This window comes from Elephantulus edwardii, unplaced genomic scaffold (assembly GCF_000299155.1).
Source record: "Elephantulus edwardii isolate Elephantulus edwardi_28Jun2011 unplaced genomic scaffold, EleEdw1.0 scaffold00121, whole genome shotgun sequence".
In the NCBI taxonomy this organism is placed as follows: domain Eukaryota; kingdom Metazoa; phylum Chordata; class Mammalia; order Macroscelidea; family Macroscelididae; genus Elephantulus; species Elephantulus edwardii.
This window is the reverse complement of record NW_006399871.1, coordinates 5,874,244-5,898,383: the sequence shown is the minus strand read 5'-3', so window position 1 is coordinate 5,898,383 and position 24,140 is coordinate 5,874,244. Positions and strand designations below refer to the sequence as shown.

General features: G+C 42.3%; 1 protein-coding gene and 1 pseudogene across 1 annotated transcript in view; one reads left to right on the top strand and one right to left on the bottom strand.

The window, feature by feature from the left end:
- Positions 1-686: 686 nt before the first annotated feature.
- LOC102846947 lies at positions 687-1,270 on the bottom strand (annotated as a pseudogene).
- Positions 1,271-1,505: 235 nt separating this feature from the next.
- TCAIM (T cell activation inhibitor, mitochondrial) overlaps positions 1,506-24,140 on the top strand; it is a 35,567-nt gene continuing 12,932 nt past the window's right edge. The window contains exons 1-4 of the mRNA XM_006893054.1: positions 1,506-1,534; positions 8,839-8,974; positions 12,886-13,039; positions 21,721-21,973. Of these exons, the coding sequence (XP_006893116.1) occupies positions 1,506-1,534; positions 8,839-8,974; positions 12,886-13,039; positions 21,721-21,973 (572 nt within the window). The remainder of the gene's footprint in view (positions 1,535-8,838; positions 8,975-12,885; positions 13,040-21,720; positions 21,974-24,140) is intronic.

Genomic DNA, 24,140 nt, shown 5'->3' with positions numbered 1-24,140 from the left:
TGAACACAAAACATTGCACAACATGAGGAACTCTGGAGTACATCATGCTCGGTGAAATATCTCAGCCATAAAAGGACAAATACTGCATAGCATCACTGTTACAAAGCAGGTCTGACGTGGAGTGTTTGGGAGGAAAATAGGATAATGACCATTGCACTGGAAAAGATTTTTAAAAACCTGTCTGAAAGGAATATATGATTATACATATGACAACAGCCCTTAATAAGAAGTGTATTCTTGCAAAGAGGACTGGGGTTGGGGGGAGACAGTTGTATAATAATGAATGATTTTTTTTAAAGTGGACCAAGGGAGGGAGAGGGAGTAAAATGTGCAACAATTAAAGAATGAAAATCTAACTTCTCAGTAAATGTTTGTTAAAATCACAAAATTTTATTTAAAGAATGACATAAGAGTGGAGAAAACTTAGAATGTAGGAAGATGGGAGCAGAGTTTGTTTATTTTGTAATTATTACATGAATAATGTGATAACTTAAAACCTTGGTAAGGAACTGTGAGAGGATTTTAAAAACCACTCTGTTAACACTTATGGAAGATGTTAATAGAGCTTTGTGCAGGAGGTAGAGGAGGAGATGGAACCAAGGTGGTGGGTTTTTTCCATATTAATAGAATTTTATTAACAAGAATCAGATCCATTTTGAAATCAGATGCATATGATTTGACCGGCCTCATTTCTGGAAAATTAGCTGTCTCTCATCAGCCTGCTGGACAGTTCCTTTTTCGGAGACATAGATATCATCCAGAAATTTTCGGATATCCTTGTTTTTAACTGTTGTAGCTTGCTGAATCAAAGCAACTGAATTTGATACAATCTCAATGTCATTTCCTTCAAGAATTAACTCATCTTTCTGGCCTTGAGATACTGAACAAGTATCATCTTGTCTCATTTGAACCCTCAGACTGTATTTCTCACCCAAAAAGTTTCTAATTTCAACCAGAGATCCACTCTCTTGAATCACCACGTTGATGGGGAAATGAGCATACACAGACCTCATCTTGTAACGAAAGCCCAGTGTCCCACCCCTGGTCATGTTCTGTACGTGGCTACAGATGGTGTGAACAGTAGCCAGCTCCTTCCTGTTTCCCCACCAGTTGTCAACATGAAGCCTCTTCTTTTTCTTTCCGAGGAGACTGAGCTCTACATTGATGTGATTAAAGTCCCTCCGCAAGGTTCCCCGCGGCCCTTTCACAATAATTGTCCAGCCCTGTTCTCTGGAATGTAGACAGTCTGGTTGCTGAGAATGTTCTTCATTCTCAAGGTTAATGTGGCAAAGAGTGGAACTAAGTATTAAAAAACAAAAATCACTTAGCCAGTTAATGGGAAGACCATAGTATGTGTTAATACCTTAATTAACTTGTATTGTTATTATCTTGCTAAAGATCTAGATTCTTGGGAAAGTTCATATGATTGACTCAAATAATTTTCCCTCTTTTATCTGTTTAGCTTTTTAAGCGATTAATGGATGCCTGGAAGTTGGTATTCCGAAATGTTTTGCCACCTGAGACCTATGAGAAGGTAAGCTTAAAGGTTCAGTCTGTGATGAGTATGTTGTTGTTATGTATCCTGTGTATATTAGCTCTAAGTCCTGCCCTGTCCTGAGCCATGAGAATGAAGGAGGTTGTAAAATCTGGCATGCATTTGGTTAATTCCAATTTCTTATTATCTTTAAACTCTCATCTTATGTTGTGGTAGAATATCAACTACCAGGTCCCCCCCAAGAGATAAAGATATAAATAAGACTCCGTCAGGGTTCCGAGTACAAAGCTTAGAAGGAAAAATTTTAACGTTTTTTGTTGCCTACAGAAGCTGGTTGGTTTTGTGGGGTTTTTTTGGCAACAGTTTTCAGAAGTTTCACATGGGAGGAGACTGCCCATCTTTCTACCACAGAGCAATTGGTGGATTTGAATTGTGTGTTGTTAATGGTTACCCATGGCAGACAGTGTTTGGTGGAGCTCCCTGATTAAAACAAGCTTAGAAGCAGGAGTGGCATCTCTACTTCTGTAATAGCTTGCCTACGGAAACCCTATGAACCTGGAGAAAGGATGAAAGTCACACAAGTGGTGAGGACTTTCGTCCATAGGGTCGCTATGAGTCACCTACGACTCAACATGTAACAACGACTCGATGACACGTAACAACAACAGATTGGCAGAGCAGCTCCTGACCTCTAAGCCACCAGAGCGGCTCCCTTCTTTTGCTGCTGCTGCTGCTGTTGTTTTTATTAGGTGTGGTAGAGTTGACCCTCTGAACAACAGCCCAGTCACCTTGTCCTCTCCTGTGCCATCCGCATAACCTCTGACACACTCTAGCCCATTGCTGCAGTTCACGGGGTCAGTCCTCCTAGTTAAGGGTCTTCCTCTCCCTCACTATCCCTCCACCTTTCCAAACATGATGTCCCTCTCCAAGGAATAACCTCTCCTAACAACAAGCCCAAAATACAAGAGACGAAGCTTCATCACCCTTGCCTTCCAGGAACACTGTGTCTGCACCTTCTCCGAGACATACTTGTTTGTTCTTTTGGCCCTTCTTGATATATTCCGTACCCTTCTCCTACACCACAGTTCAAAGATATTTTCTTCTGTCTTTATTCATTGTCCAGGTCTCAGCATCATAGCATGTGCTTGGAAAGAACATGGCTTGAATCTGGCAACCTTAGTCCTCTAACCTTATTTGCAGTTGTTGTTGTTGTTAAGTGCCGTTGAGTCATAGACCTGAACACTTGTATAATTTTCATCATTTCTCCACCTTCATGGAGTTTCCAGAGGCAAGCCATTTTGGAAGTGGGTGCCACTCCTGCTTTCCAAGCTTGTTTTAACAAGCTCCACCAAACACTGTCCTCCATGGGGAACCATTATCATATTTGATACATCAGTGTCACAATGTTCAGCATCACAGCAACCACGAGTTACCTTGGAACAGCAAATGGGCAGACCAGTGTTATACCACTTAAGAAGAATGTTTGACCAAGGCCCAAGGGCCCAAATGCATTTTGAAATAGGAGGCAGAATCATATCATCTCACACCCATTAGCGAGTCAGCATTCCACCCTAATCCTCAGCAGAACCAGCAACCAAACCTCTGTAGAATCAGGCTGCTGCACATGATTTCCAAACTGGATTCCAGCCCCATACTGCTGACTAGCTAATTTATATCTCATTTACCTTAAGAAAAGCTTAAGGAGCACAATGCTACAAACCTAGTAAGCATAATATCAGGCATATAAGATTAGAATCCCACAGAGAAAGGAGATCTTTGTAGGAAGAAGCAGCGCTGTATGGGCCACCTTTAGTTCTGTTTTGGTTGCCAAATCAGAAGAGAAATAAAGTATCATTTGGCTTAAAAAATTACAACTGAACTGAGGTTTGGTCTATAGGGTGAAAAAGATACCTTGGGTTACAGATTTTAAATATAAATTTGACAATACCTTTTCATTACTAAGGAGTTGCATTGCCAGCCCAAGGGCAAGTAGTTCAAATCTACCCTCTGCTTCAAGGAAGAACGATGAACAGTTTCATTTTGTCCAATTCAGAGCTTCTGAAAACGTGCTGGAGGGTCAGCTTGTGCTTGACTTTGACATGACTATTGAGTGCTATCTTGGTGCCAAGGTTAGTTACTTCCCTGAAAACCAAAAGAGCTGCGTGGTTTTTTGTTTTTGTTTTTGTTTTTTTTATTTTATTATTTGTGTGTACCGTCAAATCAGATCTGACTGGTACAGGAGGAGATTGTCCCTCCTTCTCCAGCAGAGCATCTGGTGGATTCAAGCTGTGTACCTCTGGGATTGCAGTGCAGCGTCTTGCCACTAGGCCACCAGAGCTCCCCTAAGAGCTGTGTTTTGAACTTACTTGCTGCCCTGAGGGAGGTTTGCTTCTGTAAATATTTACAGCCTAGGAAACTTCTCCTTTGACCCTGGAAGTTTGTCAACCCTGTGGCAATGAACTTGACACAGATATGACAGTGAATTTTGAGAAAGAGGATCCTCTCCAGGAGTATCTGGGGGGTTAACAACCAGAGACCTTTCACTTACTAGCTTGACACCAGGGCTCCTGGCCACTGTTAAAGGGAGTTGTTTAGAAGAAATGGATATTTTTCCACCAACTCAGTAAATCACAAGGATTATCAAAAGAGGGGAAGCATCCCTTGAATTGTATTTATAGCAGGAATCATTAAGTTTAGAAATCATGTGAGGCACTGAACAGTGTCTGCAAATGTAGAAATATTGTTCATGTTGTGTTGAGTACCATAGAGTCGGGACCGACCCGTAGCTGAGCCTCCAGCAGGCTTTCAGAGGCTATTAGTTAAACACATTTACCCATCGTTCTCCCACAGAGCAGCTAGTGGATTCTAACTGCAGCTGATGGATTTGAACTGTATGCCTGTGGGATTGCAGTGCAGTTTCTTACGACTAGGCCACATACAGAAAACCAAGTTCAAGCTTTATGTTCTTTTATTATTATTTTTATTATTATATTACTATAATTTAATGAAAGTTTACAAAAACTTAGGGATTCCAGTCATTCATTGTTGCACTTTTCTCCCTGCCCATCCCTTCCCCCCTCAATTCACTCTTCTCCTTGAAAAGAAAAACTCATTGTTATGCAGTCCCTCCCCCCAAGTCCACTCCACTATGCAGCCTTCACTCTGGACTTCTGTAATGACAAGAATACCCATTCATATATCCCTTTTAAACAGTCTCTTCCTCATCTGTTTCAATGCAATTTACATCATTCATCCCCTCCTTCTCTGTCTTCACTCAACTCTGATGTCAGTCCCGTTTTACATTTGTGGCCCTATGCAATATTTGTCCTTTTGTCACTGAGATATTCCACTCAGCATAATGTCCTCCAGGGTCATCCATTTTGCATAATACTTCATGAGTTCCTTGTTTTTCAATGCTGCATAGTATTGCAGTGTGTGAATATACCAGAGCTGCTCTATCCATTCGTTTGTTGACGGGCACTTGGGTTGTTTCCAGCTCTTTGCTATTGTGAACAAAGCCGCAATAAACATGGGTGTGCATACATCTGTTTGGGTGGCAGTTATGGTTTCTTTAGAGTGAATTCCCAGTAGTAGAATTGCTGGGTCAAAAGGTATTTCTATTTGCAGCTTTTTGAGAAAGCACCATATAGCCTTCCATAGTGGTTATACCATTTTACAGTCCCACCAACCGTTAATAAGGGTTCTGGTTCCTCCACAACCTCACCAGCATTTGATGTTTGCTGTTCTATTAAATTGTGCTGTTCTTACTGGGATGAGATGATATCTCATAGTTGTTTTGATTCACATCTCTCTCAGAGCTAGGGATTTTGAACATTTCTTCATATGTGTATTGGCCATCTGACTGTCTTCTTTGGTGAAGTGTCTGTTCATATCCTGTGCCCATTTTTCAACTGGGTTATTTACTTTTCTCTTGTTGTGGGCTTTATGTTCATGTACTCTAACTTTGTAACACAGTTAGAGCATGTTGGACTAAATGTTACCAGGTCGCATGATTATTCTTTAGTCATACTTCCTGCTTCTGCTGATGCCCATCATTGGAGTGGAGAGCAGTCAGTGCATAGAATAGGGCTGTGCTGCTCCAGCTTTTTTGATCCCATCCTACAGAGAACAGTTGTTCATAGCCTATAAAACAAAATGTCCTGTCCGTGGTTACTCTAGCTACGTGCTGTGCCCGTTAGGGTTTTCTGTTCTAGTCTTTGATTTCATGGAGGCTCCCCAGCCTGATTTCGCAACTTAAGAATGAGTCATGAAGGACTTGCTGCAGAAAGTTCAGCACTGCAGCATTCAGTACAGATTGCATCTCAATGTCAAGAAAATCAAAATCTTTGCACTGGACTGATAGGTAACATGATAATAAGTGGAGCAAAGATTGAAATCATCAATGATTTTATCTTACTTGGATCCACAATCAGTACACTTGATACCAGCAGTCAGGAGATCAGGAGACGTATTGCACTGGGAAAGTCTGTAGTCAGTGACCTCTCCTAACTTCTGAGGAGCAGTGATGTCAGTTACAGGACTAACGTGCACCTGATTCAGGCCATGGTCTTCTTAGTCACTGTGCATCTGAGAGTTGGACATTGAATAAGGACAACAGAAGAAGAATGGATGCCTTTGATGTGTGGTGCTGAAGAATACTGACTACCCCATGAACTGTCAAAAGAACGAACAGTTATGTCTTGGAGAAGGTGCAGCCAGAGTGTTCCATGGAGGCAAAGATGATGACCCTTCATCTCACATACTTAGGGCATGTTGCTAGGAGAGGCTATTTCTTGGAGAGGGACATCGTGTTTAGAAAGGCAAAAGAATGGTGGAGAGGAGGAAGACCCTCAACCAGGTGAATTGACGCAGTGACTGCAGCAATGGGCTTGCGTGTGTCAGAGATAGTGAGGACAGCACAGGACAGGACAGGGTTCAGATCTGTAGTTCATAGTGTGTCTGTGATATACCCTAGGGGAGCTCTGGCGGCCTAGTGGTAAGAAACTGCACTGCAGCCCCAGAGGGATATGGTTCAAATCCACCATCTGTTCCACAGGAGAAGGGTGGGCAGTCTCTTTCCATGAAATTAACTGCCTCTGAAGACCTGCTGGAGGGTCAGCTATAGGTCAGTTCTGACTTAGTAGTACATGACAACATGATCTGCTCAGTAGCACCTAACAGCAGTGGGTCATGAAAAACCGCTGTGGGTTCACTGTAGTACACAGTCTTTATGAAATAGAAATCAAGTCATATTCTCTAAGTACAAAATAGATACTCATGTTGACTTTCTGAAGGCTAAGAATTGATAATTTAGGAAGCTCTGTGGCAGAGTTCTGCCTGGTCCTACAGGGTCACAAAGAGGTAGAATCGCCCCTGTGACAGTGGGAGCAGAGCTGCTTTTCCTCTGAAGCAAAAACAAATAGTTAGGTTCAAGACTCGGTGACCAACAAACCCTGAAGAAGGTACAGTCGGATCCTTTACAAAGACAACTGATTCCTGCTGCTGTGACCCTTTTTGTTGAAAATCTTCACCTTCGTTAACATCTTTATATTAAAGTTCCAGTTTGCCTGTGTTGGATTTTCTCAACAGTGATTTTCAGTGTCATTTTCCTCAAGATGTATTCATCAGTCCCTGGTACACCGACTACACTATCATTAAGCCACGTTAACAGCACCATCTGTTACCTGGTGGCACTGCCCTAAGGTGCCTTCGGCTCTTCTGTCCGGTGTTCACCACTGTATTGCCTGGGAAGCTTTGCCGCCCTCAGGTGCCCGTGGCCGAGCACAACAGAGGTGCAGCAGGTGTTCAAGTGTCTGTTGTTACTGTTGTTGTTGGTGTGAGGTGCTGTCAAGTACTGCTCATAGTGACCCTCTCAGCAGCAGACCTGAACCTTGTCCTATCCTGTGACCCTTGGAAATGAGACCTGAAGCTCAAGTGCAGAACAAGCAGAATTGTCTACATTTATGGCTTCTTCTTGAGTACTTTTATTTCATTTTTTCTTTTATTGTTGAAATTCCTGTTATAATCCCTAATGTATAGCCCATATGTTAACTTTTTAAAATCCATGCAAAAAACAAAAGAAAACATAATCTAAAAATGCTGATCAGGCAAGCTCTGGTGGCCTCGTACCAAGAAACTGCACCTCAATCCCAGAGGTGCACAGTTCAAATCCACCAGATGCTCTGCTGGAGAAGGAGGGACAATCTCTTCCTACACCAGTCAGATCCAATTTGATGGTAGATGCACACACACAAAACATAACACATTTTTTTTAAAAAAGGATGTTGATGTAAAAAAAAAATGTTGGCTACTTCCACATTGTTAAATAATCTCCAAAGAGGAATCTTTAATCTCTGCTACTGTGAAAGCAGTAGAACTTGTCCCTACAGTCACCTCCCTAAAGCATGCTATTTAGAGACTGTTATAGATTTCTTTGGGGGGAGGGGGGGAAATAATATTTAAAAATAGGTGTCATGGGAGTGCATCCATAAATTGAAAATATTTTTATTTCATTTTAAAACTGTACTTAAGGAAACATTCTAAAGTGAGTTATGCCAAAATTTAAGACCAAGAAAATCAAGGTAAGCAACTTGAATTGTTTTAGCGTGTGAGTAATGAAGAGCTCTGGGTGGGATGGGCTCGGAAGGAGCTGTGCTATTAACCTAAGAGATCTGTGTGGGAGAAGGGCAGGCAGTCTCCTCCCACGTGATTTACAGCCTCGGAAACCCAGCAGAGGGTCACCTCTGAGTTGATAACAGCAACAAATAAGTAATGAGCAGACAAGCAAGAAAGCATCTTAATGCCTCTTTTATAATATTTGGATATTATAATCTATTACCTAAAAACTAAAATTTTTGTTATTGGTAGAGAAAGAAACTCTGGTGGCCTAGTGGCAAGAAGCTGCGCTTCAATCCCAAAGGTACACAGTTCGAGGCCACCAGCTGCTCCATGGGAGAAGGATGAGCAGTCTCCTCCCATGAGATTAAGTGCCTCCAAAAACCTGCTGGAGGGTCAGCTATGAGTGACTCTGCAGTACACAACAACAATGACATTGGCAGAGACGTCAGCCAACATTGCAAAGTGAATTCCTGGGGAGAAGTTTTCTTCTTACTCACCGTTCCTTAAATTGAAGCAAAGAAATTTCTCACCACCCTCTTTGGGTCTGTAGAATACTGCTGTTAAAATTTTGCAGATTTCAGAAGCCCATAAAGTTCTGATTTTGGTTTCCATTGTTGATTCTGGGGTGTATTCTTGTGCCTGATAATTTTAACTTTATAGTCGCTTTTACGTTGGCTGTGTGTACTCCTAAAAAGGGAAACACTGAAGCTTGGCTTTTTTTAAAGGTTATGTATATCGAAGATTCTCCCAAACTGGCTTCTGTACTCAAGATCTTTATCCGGAGCCGAAGCAGTCAATGCTTTGAGGCCTTTCTATTTTGCGGTGCACCCAGATTTCTTCGGACAGCACCCTAGAGAAAGGGTAAATAATTGTTCTTTCTTTATTTTCTCTTTATCTATATCTTTCTTTATCTTTGATTCGGTGTAATACAAAGAGAGAATTCTATAAATTTTCATTATTTTGTCATACTGACATCGCCAGTACTTTCAACTGATTGAAATCTAAGAATTATTAAAATTGAAAATATAATTCTTATTTCTTGTGAAAACTGTTACTTGTTATAAGAGCACTCAAACTACAGTGTCACCTCTGTAGATTATGTTTGTAATCATATCTTTTGGGGCCAGCTTTTAGACTACATTTGATGTTTAAAAAGAAAATGTAAGACCTTTCTGTGATCAGAGTCCTGATGGCACTGTGGTTAAGGCATCAGATTGCTAACAGAAAATTTCTCAGTTCAAATCCATTAGCTACTCCACATGGGCGCTTGGGTAGCCTAGTGGTTAGGAGCTGCGCTGCAATCCTGAAGGCAGGCAGTTCGGATCCGCCAGCTGCTCTACGGGAGAAAGATGGGCAGCCTCCTCCAGTGTGATTTAACACCTCTGAATCCCCAGTGGAGAGTCAGCTCTGATTCACTTCAGCTCCACTGCACATAACCACAAGCTGCTTCATGGAAGGACAGTGTGGCAGTTTGCTCCCTTTAAAGTCTTGGGAACCCTGCAGGACAGTTCTGCTCTGTCCTGTGAGGTTGCTTTAAGTCAGAATCCACTGGGCAGGGGAGCTCTGGTAACCTAGTGACAAGAAGCTGCATTGCAGTCCTGAAGGCACGTGGTTCCAGTCCATCAGATGCTTCGCTGGAGAAGGAGGGGTGATTTCCTCCTGCTCCAGTCAGATCTGACTCAGTGGTACACAAGTTAAAAAAAACAAACGAATCCACTGAGCAGAAGCAGGTTGATCGCTGCTTTGGTCAGTTTCTTTTTAGGAATCCTTTTGCAGCGCCCTAATGTTTTCACTTGACTTGCATACTACTGCCACTGGCAGTTCATATGTCCGAGGAATGCAAACCTGGCTGCTGTTGTGAGGACTCTAACTTACGGAGAGCCCAGGTGAGTCCGAGTGCAACTGGGTTTCTTCAGGTTTCAGTGACCGATTCTTCAGAAGTAAATCATCAGACCTTTTTTTTTTTTTCCTGAAAAGCCTCTGGCTGGATTTGAACCCCTTGCCTTACAAAAAGTAGTCAGTTGCAATTAACCTGGTGACTCCAAGCCTCAACTCCAGATTCATTGCCAGATGGAGCTCTGGTGGCCTAGTGGTAAGAAGCTGCACTGCATTCCCAAAGGCACGCTGTTCAAACCCACCAGATGCTCCTATTGAGGAGGAGGGACAGTCATCGAGTCAGATCCGACTTTATCGTACACAACAAGAGGAAAAGAAAAAGATTCACTGCCGCAACTCGAGTGTGGCTCACAGCGGCCTGCCATGGGGCTTCCCAGGCTGGACGTCACAGAGGAGGAGGTTGGCTTTCCCCCCAGGAGCCACCTGTGGATTCGAACCTCTTGAGATGCACAGCCTCTGGGTTAACAGCACAGCTTGTTGCCCCGAGGCCACCAGAGCTCCGTAAGCCCGGTTCCAGGTGAATGCTCTTCCCCCTCTACCAGTGAGTACCTTTCACGTTTAGATAGATGTGTGGTAAAGGGTTAACTGAGTGAGCTCTGGTTGCTTACACACGGTACATCCCAAAGCCAGGCCTGCCTTGGGGTCTGGCCCGCACCACGTCTTGGGAAGAAACCCCTGAGGTCTCGAGCAGGCCGTATATTTCCTGGCATGCAGTGTGATTTATGAGGAATTCCTGGTTTTGCAGACCGGGTGCCTCAGACCACAGCTGTTAAGGGGCTCAGGGCTGGAGACTGAGTAGCTAACCAGTCTTGCAGGTTCTGGGCATGTCCAGGACTCACCCCCCAGTGAAGCCCTGGCCCCTGAGGCTCAGGTGAGCTCCCTGGCAGGGCAGTACGTGACGGGTGCTGTTGTGTATATGCTGGGAGAATTCAGTACTGTCCATGGTGCCGCTGAGAGAGGGCCACAGGGTTCCTCCAGGGCTCCACCCTCTGAGCCTTCACCCCTGCTGACATTTGCATCCTCTCACTGTAATGAACTGTGAACGGGAGTTTTCCTAGAGAATCAGCAGACCTGAGGGGCTTTGGAGAACCCTGACACGGTGTACTTAGAGGAGTTGTTCTATCCACTTGTGTCCGTTGCGTGCTGACTCTGTGCCAAGGCTTTTGGACTCGCTCTTCCCTCTGCTCCGGACATCCTTCCCTCAGATCCAGATTGGGCTTGTCCTTAACCTTTTCTTCAGGGTCACTTTTTAAATTTTTTTTTTTAAGATTTTATGAAGAGTATATTATTAGGTAAAAAAAAGTAATGTTATTCTAGTTTTTAATTTTTTTGTCATTTTTTAAAAATAAATTTTATTTTCTTTTTATCATTTGTGTGTGTGTACCATCAAATCAGATCTGACTGGTACAGGAGGAGATTTTTCCTCCTTCTCCAGCAAAGCATCTGGTGGATTTGAACCGCACACACCTGGGATTGCAGTGTAGCTTCTTGCCACTAGGCCACCAGAGCTCGCCTGTCATATTATTTTTTTAATTAATTTTAATGAAAGTTTACAGAGACAGGGTTTCCAGTCACCCCACCCCCACCCCCCCAAGTCACTCTTCTCCTTGAAACTAAAAGGAAAAACTTTTTCATTTATGCAATCCCTTCCCCCAAAGTCCACTCCACCTATGCAGCCTCCACTCTGGACTTCTGTAATGACAAGAATACCCATTCATATATCCCTTTTAAACAGTGCTGTCCCTCATCTGTTTCAGTACAATATACATCATTCCTCCCTTCCTTTTCTGTCTTCCCTCAACCCTGATGTCAGTCCGGTCTTACAGCAGTGGCCCTATGTAATATTTGTCCTTTTGTGACTGAGATATTCCACTCAGCATAATGTCCTCCAGGGTCACCCATTATGCATAATATTGCATGAGTTCATTGTTTTTCGATGCAGCGTAGTATTCCATTGTGTGAATATAGCAGAGCTTCTCTATCCATTCGTTTGTTGATGGGCACTTGGGTTGTTTCCAGCTCTTTGCTATTGCAAACAAAACCTCAATAAACATGGGTGTGCATATTATTATTTTTTGTGTGTGTGCCATCAAATCGAATCTGACTGGTACAGGAAGAGATTGTCCCTCCTTCTCCAGCAGAGCATCTGGTGGATTTGAACCGTGCGCCTCTGGGATTGCTGTGTAGCTTCTTGCCACTAGGCCACCAGAGCTCCCTCCAGACCCATCTTAAAATGCTCACCATATGTTTCTTCCCAGCATTCCCTGCCCTCCTTTATCTTGATCCCCTTTACCTTGATACCTTTTAAAAAACTTTATAGCCTGTCTTACTTACTTATTTTTGTTTCTTTTGCTCCCCTCACTAAAATACAGGCTCTTGCACTGCAATCCCAAAGGTACGCAGTTCAAATCCACCAGATGCTCTGCTGGAGAAGGAGGGGCAATCTCCTCCTGAACCAGTCAGACCTGATTTGATGGTACACACACACAAAAAAAAAGAATAAAAGTAGAAGTAAAAAAAGTTTAAAAAAATAAATAAAATGCAGGCCCTGTGAAGGCAGCTCATACTTCTGGTCCCTCAGATTTCATTCCATTTTCTTCCTTTTACAAAACACACTTTTCCCTTTTCTAAAGAAACAGACCTGATGTCCCATCTCATCATAGTTTCAGACTCAAAGGCCAGGATCTCAGAGGGATAGTAATTTTTAACTATTTTTAATATAATTTTTAAAGTATAACAGTTACAGATTTCAGCAAGCAAAACTAAATACAAAGTTTGCTCTGAAGTCTTAAAGGTATTAGATATAATTTCTGATTATTTTTTTTTGCTTGCTGTTTTGTTTGTAAATGCTCCTTAATAATTTTTTTTTCCCCTAGGAAGTCAATGAAAATTCTCTTAAGAGATTAAGTGTCTACTTAGAAAACCTCCAGAAACCAGGCTTCAAGTCTTTGAAACCAACTCAGCTCACATTTTATGTCAGAGAAACAGACCAAAGCTCTTCTGATGGCCAGGAGCCCTTTAGTGCATCGGGTATGGTGTTTTCTTTCTGTGGCCTTTGCGAGTTTCCTGTTAAAGAATTCAGTCTTGTGTTCTGTCATCCCCTTTCTTCACTTCTCTCTGTGACTTTTCTGTAAAACCTGTCTCTTTCACCTGCCATGCCTCCTTTGTGTTACCTTAATAAACCCTTTTCACTTGTTTTGATAAATTCAAAAAAGAGATAAAAAGATTTCACCCTTTCTAACAAAGGTCAGAATAACCTTTGAATTGAAGCTTTAGTCATAAAAGAGTGGTATCATTTAATTGACTATTTCCTAGTTGTCTATTCCAGGCTGCGTTTGTATAAACAAGCCATGTATGTGTGTATGTATCTCTGTGTGTTCTGTGTCTGTGTGGGTGTGTGATATTAAAACCTTCAGCATAAAACCGAAACTGCTCCTGTTTATGCCCTTCCTATTTCTACATTGTTTAAAGTGTTAAATGTGTATTTGATTGTTTACATTTTCCTGAAATAACAGCTTACTTTGTTTTGGTTTGGGGTTTTGTGTGTGTTTGGTGGTTGTTGTTGTTGTTCTTAGGATACTCTATGAGATCATGTAGCATGTTCTCTATTTGAACTCGGTGACTTCCCAGGACTAGAAAGGTAGAATACGGTGTATGCTTCCTAAAAGTGTAACCAGTCTTCATGTCCGACTCTCTTCTAGGTATTATTTGTCCTTGCTTTAGCCGTAATTTAGTAATACTGAAAATCAAGGTCAGATATTTAGATAAGGATCCTTAAAGCCTAATGCTTTTTTTCAGATTCATAGCATTCAGTGATCTATACTGTTAATGAGCTTCAGACAAACTCAGACATGTTCAGGGTGGTATGTTAGTAGACTAGAATGAACTTTAAAACACTTTTAAGATTTACTAAGAGCTTCCTGTGTGCTAAGGGGGGAAAAAAATCTATTGTTAAAGCTCAGAAGTGAATTGATCTTTGAGACCTAGAATCTATTGTGCTGCTGACTACAGCTTTCCAGTTGGTCATTTTTTAAAATGAAGGTGTTAAAGTTTGATGTAGAGGCCACTCACATTGAGGGTTCCTAACATCTACCTGTAACTCCCCCCAGCTCTCAGAAACTCGGTGACATGAACAAGAGCTTGTGTCAAAAAGTACTAAAATGAGATCTTTATGCTGAAGAGAACATTTCCTAATGCAGTTTCTCCTGTCTTTTATTTTCCCACGATTAAATATGACAGACCAGGAATAATACACAAATTCCATTCCTTGGCTCTTTCTCCATCAACCTAAGATTTGGAATTTTATTCTGTTCTTCACTATTTAGAGGGGAAAAGTCAGCCTGTATTCCTGCACTCCTTTAATAAAAAATGGTTCAACTAAAGAATGTTATAAATTATAATCATTCTTCTTATCACTCTGAATAATAGTTCCGTCTGAAAATAAAAAGAATCATTGTTTATGTAATACATTATGAATATGCCATTCTTAACCATGAGACTCCCCTAAGCAGTCCCTGTCAGTGTAAGACCAAATACTGTGTTTTTCCTGAAGAGAAACATGTTCGAGTACAGAGTCAAGTTCTAGTACGTTGAATCAGGATTAAACTGAGACTTTTAGAAACATCATACTAATGCTTACCTGATGCAGGCCTGGGGAGCTCTGGTGGCCTAGTGGCAAGAAGCTGTGCTGCAATCCCAAAGGGCTACAGTTCCAGTTTATCAGCCAGTCTGTGGGAGAAGGCTGGGCAGTCTCCTCCTGTGCGATCAGCTGCCTCTGAAAACCCACTGGAGGGTCAGCTATGGGTTCGTTCTGACTCAGTGAGACACAACAACAACCCAACAATGCAAGCCTAATCATGCCTGGTTCCTCCAGGAGAACAAATAGAATTCATAGAGGCAAATAACACCTTTTATAGTGTTTTAAAACTAAAATATAATCTCCAGTCTGTTTTTAAGATGCTCCAGTGACATAGTGGGTAGGGAGTTGCGCTGTCAACCCAAACACAGGAGGTTTGAGTCCACCAGCTGCTCTCTGGGAGAAAGGTGGACAGCCTCTTCCTGTCCAATTTACAGCCTCTGAAAACACGCTTGGATCAGCCATGAGTTGCTCCCAACTCATCAGTAATGAGCTTGAGGTTTTTGTTTATTTTTACTTCTATGTGTTTGGGGAAGTCAAGCCATTTCTTCAACTACAACTACAACTTCTGCTACTATCATCAACTGCATCTGATCTAAATGTTGGGTGGGTTTGTGTTTTGTTGGGGTTTTTTTAACACTTAAAGAGTTAATTGTATTTGAAAGCTTAGAATAGAAGGAAACTTGGGAAGTTTCACAAAGCAAATTAGAGACAGAGCTGGCACTAGAACTAAGATCTCCTGTCCTAGTCTGATGTTTTGATGTTGTTCTGTGACACTGAGTTGGAACCGACTCAGAGCTGACCCCCTCCGCAGTGGGCTTTCCGAGGCAGTAAAGTGCATGAGAGGAGGGTGCCCTTCCTTCTTCCGCAGGGTCCCATCTAGTCACTGAAATTGATAAAAGATGATGTTGCATAATGTAACTGTAAGACAACACAGAGGTTAAGATGTCCTCATTTGATACCTGTTGCATGATTTACTTACGCATTTTCACATATCATTGTGTTTAGCAAGGTCAAGTGTTTTCTCTCCGTTTTTATTTTTAGAACACTAGAAACCATAAGTCATTTGTACACTGACAGTTAAGATATAGTAAATTATTTGCTAGTCATTTTCATTTCTGAAGTTTCAGGAACCATTTTGCATCATTAATGCATTGACATCCATAAAGAAATCACTTCCCCAGCTCCATGTTCTTTGGCTGGTCCATGAGGGAGCACATCCACCTTATTATTAGGATAAACTTTAGAACTGGTTGAAGATTTACTAAGAGCTTTCTGAGAGTTCATGCTAGAACAAATAGTTGTAATCAGCTCTGCTGAGTAAAGAGAAAAATATTTTCTTTTCAATTGATGTTAACTTTGAACTAGACACTCAGTAAACAAAAATCATTTATAGCAAAAGTAAATTAGAAATTGAAGAAAACTTACAGCATATGAAAAAATAGTATCACTATATAAGAAGTTGTTACAGAGTAATTCCATTAGAATTGGCAAAAGCAATGCCGTTTAGGACATAAAACAAATAGCCAGAAGCATATATTACAATGGTTAGCTGCTTTAATCAGATGTAACATGAAATTGTTAGATACCAGCGGAGGGGAGAGGGAGGAAACTGTACAACAAAGAATGAATAAAATCCACCTTTTCTATAAACTTTCATTAAAATCACAATTAAAATAATTTATTTCAAAAAGTGTTAGATACTAGCTTTTGCCTATTAATATTTTGTTTTCTGATAATACTTGTTAATGGTGAGACTGCATTTTCATACATAACTGGTAGGGACTTCACTTTATACATACTTTTTAGAGGAATTAGTTTTCAAAACATCAGAAACACCCTTTGACCGAGAAATTCCTCGTCTCAAAACATATCCTAAGGAACCAGTGAAAGACATGTGCAGACTAGCATAGACATTCCTCACGAGATGGCACACTGGGTTCAATGGCCCCTGGATAAATTAAGTGAGAAACTAAGACTAACCCCTGGCCTAAGGTTGATCAACTGCTTCTTAACTTTGAGAGCAAGTGTCTTTTCTTTTCATGGATATTCCTTTCCTTCTTCTGTGACTTCAACAATTCCTGCCAGTGATCTTCACCTTGCTATCAGACAATTCACATAGTGTCAGTGTTCCTTTGTGTGTTCTGTAATTTCAGTGAGACCACTGGCCCCGCCACCTGGAGACCCTGTGTGTGTGTGTGTGTGTGTGTGTGTGTGTGTGTGTGTGTCCCCGGTCCAGCACCAGGAGCACCAGTGTTGCAGCGAACATATTTACTAGGAGGAAGCTAGATGCTGACAAAGGTTTTGTTCTGGAGTCCAGACATGTGTGTGGCAAGTGACACCAACTGTCACCAGTGACCAGTGGCAAGGACGAGAAAATACATTTCTGCCTATGAAGGGATGATGAAAACAACTTCTGTGACCCCCAGTGTTGGAAGTATTACATCAGCTGTGCCATTACATTCATATAGGCTAGTATGCGGTTGTTAAAAAGAATGAGGGACATCTATACCCACGGATGTGGAAGTCACACAAGGTTCATTAGAAAAACAAATGAAAGGGAACTCTGGTGGCCTAGTGGCAAGATGCTGCACTGCAATCCCAGAGGTATTCGGTTCAAATCCACCAGATGCTCTGCTGGAGAAGGAGGGGCAATCTCCTCCTGTACCAGTCAGATCTGATTTGACGGTACACATAAAAATAATACAATAAAAATTTAGAAAAAGAAAAATTAAAAATAAGATACTTATAAATGATACCATGGCAATGAATGAGAATGCCCTCGAAAGTTCTGAAAACTGGGATGACTACGCTCTTCCCGCGGGACCTGCCCCCTCCTGCGAGATCCGCCCTCTTCCCACGGGACCCGCCCATTCCTACTGAAATTGTAATTTCTTTGCGGCAAGATGTAAAGACCTGTGTGGCATAACCAGATGGGAGCACCTTCCAGCCAGTGCTTCCTAGGTCCGATAAAGGCTGTGGCTCCGTCAAGGCTCACTCACCCCCTGGCCGGTGACAGAACCACTGCCTGCAGGGTTGCGGGGCTGTAATTTCAGTGTGGCCCTGACCACTAGACAGCTGGCCCTGCCACCTGGAGACCCTGCTGCTCCCCACCACTGTCCAGCATCAGGAGCACCAGTATTACAGCTAATATATTTAATAATGAGACACTAGATGCTTCCTTTCTAAAATCAGAAACAAGACAAAGGTTTTCCATTGATCATTCCTATCATCAATAACCTTCATTATGCAAATGACACAGCCTTGCTTGAAAGAGAGGAGGACTTGGATCACTTGCTACAAGGGTTAAATACTGTAGCCTTCAATACGGATTGCATCTCAACATCAAGAAAACAAAAATACCACCAGGCCGATAGGCAACATCACAATGGGTAAAGCATTGAGACTCTCAGCAGCTTTATCCTACTTGGATCTGCAGTCAATACAATTGGTACCAGCAGTCAGGAGACTTACTACACTGGGGAAGTCTAAAGTCAGGGACCTTTCCAAGTTAAAGGAGTAGTGGTGTCAGAGGATAAAGGTGTGCCTGGTTCAGGCTGTGGTCTTTTTAGTCACTTGCTGTGATTTGGAGAGCTGGACGATAAGTAAGAAAGAGAAAAGAAAAATCAATGCCTCTGTGTTGTGGTACTGAAGAAGAGTATTGAACATACCGTGGACCACCAGGAGAACCGTCAGTCCTGGAGACAGTGAAACCAGGCTGCTCATTAGAGGCAAAGTGAAGCTCCTTCTCACGTACTTGGAGCACATGGCCAAGAGAGACAAATCCTTGGAGAAAGACATCATGCATACTAGCTGTTCTGGAGGAGAAAGCTGTAACAGTCTGCTTCTGTGAAAATTCAGCCCTGGAAACTCAGTTGGGACAGTTGTCTGTTCTGTATGGTGGTATAGAGTCAGAAGTGACTAGTAGCAGCATGTTACAGGTTATGGAAAACAGTCTACCACTTCCTAAAAAACTAGCAATAAAACTATAGTTCAACCATATATACCTTATATATCTAGTGGAGGAAACGTAACTATATATGCACTTATTTTCGTCACATCACTAGTCACAGTATAGAAACAGCAGAGGGTCTCATCAAGGAATGAATGGCTAAACAAAATGCATTACATGCAGTAGAATATTCTATAGCCATAAAGAATGATAATGAGTCCTCAAAACAATGTGACTGATTTATGAAAGCAGAAAGGACTTGAAGAACTTACTGAAGCAGATAAATTATTATTGCCTTCAGTATCAAGAAAACAAAATAAAACAAAACAAAAACAAACCCACAGATGAACCAAGAGGCAACATAATAATAGATGGACAAAAGATGGATGTGGTCAGTGATTTTGTTTTACTTAGATCCACAATCAACATTTATGGTGGAGAAGGATCGTGTACAGCGTGGAAAAGGTCAAATCTGATTTCTGTCTGCTTTGTAAAGGGGAACTTTCTCCATCAGTAACATCCATAATACTGTGCAAATAGCCACATAGTCAAACATGCCACCCCCTGTGCTCCTGCACCGATCTTTACCAATCATTGGGTCCAGTGTTTGTCACAAGACTCACAGACTTTATTCACAGTGTGGAGGCTTATTAGGTAAATAGCTTGGGGAGTGAGATAGGCACAAAATATCTCACAGTGCAAGTACAGAGTTAGTCCATTAAACCCAAACCAGAGTAACAAGGCACAATTCCTCAATTACTGAAAGTTCAGGTTCATTTCAACAGCACAAATACAAGAACCCTCTGGTTTCCTCAGTCATCTAGCTGACTTTATCTCAGAGCAATTACTAGCCAGCTTTTCCGTCAGCTATCCAGCAAGCAAAACCTTTAACTGTGCCCTTAATCTCCAGGGTTCCTCTGGACACATTGCCACAGTCTATTCACAGCAGGGCCACAGTCTCTTCACAGCAGGACCGCAGTCTCTTCAGAGCAGGGCCACAGTCTCTTCACAGCAAGACCACAGTCTCTCCACCACCACCACTGTCATTTCTCACATTGTGGAAATTGCTCTATTATATTGGTCTCATAGCTTTTGATGATTGCAAAACTGTTTCTGCAGTTAAGGTAGCTGGAGATCATCCCACACACACAGCGGGGCCTAAAGCAGTGGTTGGAAAAGCCAATTTACAAGGGCTCTGACAAACCCCTAAAGGTAACAGCAGTTAAACAAGAGAAAGATGAGCGGCGACAGGAACCTCTCCACAGTTCTGAAGAGCAAGGATGTCGGGTTAAAGACTAAATGCACCTGATTTAGGCCACAGATTTTCAATTTCTTCCTGTGTCTGTGAAAGTTGGACAAGGTTGCGGTGACTAAAGAGGAATCGAAGCATTTAAATTGTAATGACAGTGGGGTGGCATCTGGGAACATACAGATTTGTCTTGGGGGAGGTGTGGCCGGTGTGTTCATTGGAGCCAAGGATGATTAGGCAACATCTTACTTTGAGCACGCCATCACAAGGGTCCAGTCTTGGTGGGAGCAATTATGCCTGGAAGGGTGGAAGTTCCAAGGAGGTGGAATTGATGAATTGGTGCATTGACTGCCACAGTGGATTAAAAAACACTGGAGAGTGAAGGTTGGTGCATGGTAGTGCAGTTTCAATCTCTTGGACATAGGATTGCTTTGAGTTGGAGTCGATCAAGTGCATCAGCAACAACAATAGCACCTTAGGAAAAATATACAGAGTAGGGGAAACTATGTAATGATTCGTTGTTAGGCAAGAGGGACATGTTATGAGGTGCCATCAAGTCGACTACCTCTCATAATGACCCTGTGGACCACCCCCTGGCACCATCCTCATATATTTGAGTCCGCTGTTGCAGACACTGTGTCAGTCCTTCCCGTGGATGGTTTTCCTCTCCTTTGTTGACTTTCCACCTTTCAAAGAACTGGCTCCTCTGACAACATCCCTAAAATATATGACAGAGCTTTGCCATCTTTGCTTCCAGGGAATGCCCTGGTTGCACTTTCTTGGGGACATTCTGGTTTGTTCTTTTGACAGTCCATTCAGCGCACTTCTCTGACACCACAGCTCATAACTTTTCTGTCATCCTTGGTCATTGAACAGTTTTCGGATGCACAGCAAGTGGTTGAAGAGACCGTGCTTTGGATCAGGCAATTCTTGGTCTTTAAACCAAGCAATGACATTGTTTCTCAACATCTTACATTTTCCTTCCTCCCCTTTGATCATTTCACTTTGCAATGCTTGTCCAGTTCCAGATTGTTAATTGTCATACATATAAAAAAATAAAGTTCTGAAAACTATGCTACTGCTAGTGTAATATGTTAAGTGTTGGGATGCTAACTGAAAGATTAGGGACTTGAGAATTAATTTAAAGGAAGAGGAATTCCTGAAGGTAAAAATAAGGCATTTAGGAAATCAAAAGACAAATTGCATTGGGAAGTCTGCTGTCAGGGACCTCCCCATAGTACTAAAGAGTAATGATGTCATTCTAGAGACTAAGGTGTGCCTGACTCAGGCCTCCTCACAGAGCTGCACAATGACTAAGGATGACAGAAAAATTGATCCCTTTGAATTGTGGTGCTGGAGAATAATGTTGAACATACCATGGACCGCCTAGAAAACAAACAAGTCTGTCTTGGAGAGAGTGAAACTAAGTTTCTCCTTAGAGGCAAGGATTTTGAAGCTCCATCTCACATACTTTGAGCACATGGCCAAGAGGGACCAGTCCCTAGAAAAAGACATTTTGCTTGGTAAGGTGGAGGGACAGCACAGGAGAGGAAGACCCTGGACAAGATGGATTGACATAGTAACTGTGGTAATGGTGGTAGGTGTGTTGGAGTCAAGTGAGACTGGCTCAGGACAGGGCAGGCTTCAGAGCTGTTGTACATAGGGTCACTATGAGTCACAGGCGACTCAATGGCACATAACAACAGTCCAGTTTTAGGAGAGGAAAGTAGTTTTCTCTTTCTACATGAATTTTAACCAGTGTTAAAGAGCTTTTGGAAGACACTGACTTTATAAATGTTGAATGAGAGATTGTTGTTTTTTTAATGTTAAAGTCAGAGATCAGCTGCGTTAACAGGGGCCATTCTCTTCTCCAGGATTCCGGACCGTGAGGTTTACTTTGCACACCAGAGACCTGCTGACCACCGTGCTCGATATTCTCAACTCCTGCAGTTTATCCACCAAGCATATCCAAAGCTTGAGTGCTCAGGTGCAGTCCCAGCCTCACAAGGAAGGCAGGAGGATGCCAGACCGGCCCATCAAATGGGACAAATCTTATTACTCCTTCACCGGATTTAAGGACCCTGAGGAAGACCTCGAGCAGGTGTCAAGGATGGAAACAACCCTCATGTATGTTAACGTCTTTATTTCACTCAACTCTGACGTGAAGCTCACGTTTAAAACTAAAGGCTCATTTTTTTCCAGGAAAAGCAATTCTATCAATATAATATAGGTAGTTAATCCAGTAACAATCATGGAAAATATACTGTATTCTCTTGGTTTAAATTGCCAGAATAATTTGAAATGTATTTCACTTTTGACCTTTTGTACAAAATTTTCATGGGTGATAGTTTGGTTTGGTTCTAATTTTGTTCATTAAGGATTTAAATTTTACTTAGGATGCCTTAGGCATATGAAGGAAAGCTCTGCCCAAGCCAGAAACCTTTATGTGTTAGGCATTTCCCATTTTACCGTAAGTTCACTGATAATATCCTTAAGGGTGGTAACTTTTAAGAGAGCTTTTGTGATCTAGTGGATAAGGCATTGCGCTGCCAACCCAAAGACCAGTCCACCAGCTGCTCTGTGGGAGAAAAATGGGCAGTCTTCACCTGTGCCCTTTACAGCCCCTGAAAACCCACTAGAGGGTCAGCTATTATTTGGCTCCAGCTTGATGGCATTGAGTTTGAGTTTTGAAGAACTTATATTGTTATGCATCAGATAGTTGGACAGTGACCAAGGAGGATAGAAGGAGAATTGATGCCTTTGTGCTGTGGTGCTGGAGAAGAGTATTGAGAGTACCATGGACTGCTAGGAAAACAAACAGATTTGTCCTGGAAAGGGTTAAACCGGGTGGCTCCTTGGAGGCAAGGATTCTGAAGCTCTGTCTAACATACTTTGGACATGTTGTGAGGAGAGACCAGTCCTTGGAGAAGGACATCATGCTTGGGAGGGTGAAGGGACAACGCAGGAGGGGAAGGCCCTCTATGAGGTGGATTGATTCAGTGACTGGGATAATCAGGATGGGTGTGTCAGGGGCAGTGCGATTGGCACAGGATAGAGCAGAGTTTAGGGCCATTGTACATAGGGTCGCTATGAGTCGCAAGCAACTCGACGGCACATAACAACAACACAAATATGTGAAAAGATGAGGAAAACATTTAAAACATAATTTGGAAGAGATCATTAAGAAAGGATAATTTTTCATTATAAAACCTTGTATAAAATATTTCTCTCTCTCTGGATGTACCTTGTTTGTGAGCTTTTTAATGATTTTAATTTTGATAGTCCTTTGTGAGCTCCAAGAAGAACAGTGATGACCCTTTTGTCCCATCTGCTGAGTCCAGAGGCTAACCAGAGGGTTCTTACTCCTTGTGATGTGGTCAGTTATCCTTCCTGTGCACTCGCTGACTGGCAGCTCTGTGGATTATCTGTATTCTCTCAGGAATTCCTCCCTGTGTTAGCTAGCTAGATCCCAAATAAGGTGAGACAGGAGTGTGGTGGGGTGCGATACAGTAAAGAGGCAAGTATGTGTGTGGAGGCAGATCTCTGTGATCACCCACCTGTGGTATAGCAATCTATATGTGTAAGTGGTGGTTAAGTCACTTCCCTAAATGCATGACATGTGAGAATGATCATTTAATGGTAAAACAGAGGTAATGAGACAGAGAGAAGGGGGGGATGAGAACCAGTCATGGCAGGTAAGAGGCTATTGAATCTAAAAACTGGTTTAGAAATGCACAAGTGAATGATGTAAGTTATACCCAGAGGCTACAGAGGGAGGTTAAATAATTTGCCATAAGAATGATCTAGAAGAAAGGGTCCTCAGCTTTGTATACGTTGGGACACAGCCCGCAAAAACACCTATTTATACCTACTGCTGTTATTGTCTTGTGCCGTTGAATCCACGACAACTCGTACAGACCCTATGAACAACGGCCCTGACCCTGTCCTGTCCTGAGCCAACCTCACCATCTCCAACACACCTGACCCAAAGGCCACAGTCACTGAGTCAGTCCATCTCATCCAGGCTTTTCCTCTCCTGTGCTGTCCTTCCACTCCTCCAAGCACGATGTCCTTCTGTAAGGATTGGTCCTTTCAGGTGTTATGTCCAAGCAGAGGACATTTGTGGTTCTGTAGAATTTGGTAGAATTCTCTCCTTCCTTGTAGGAGAGAAAACCACACCAACCAGATCCACACGCTTAATAAAGCCTGTAGGCAGAGCAGAACTGACCCGTAAGGTTTCTTTCTGTAAAGCGTGATGGCTAGAAATCTTTACAGAAGCTTGCTGCCACATCTT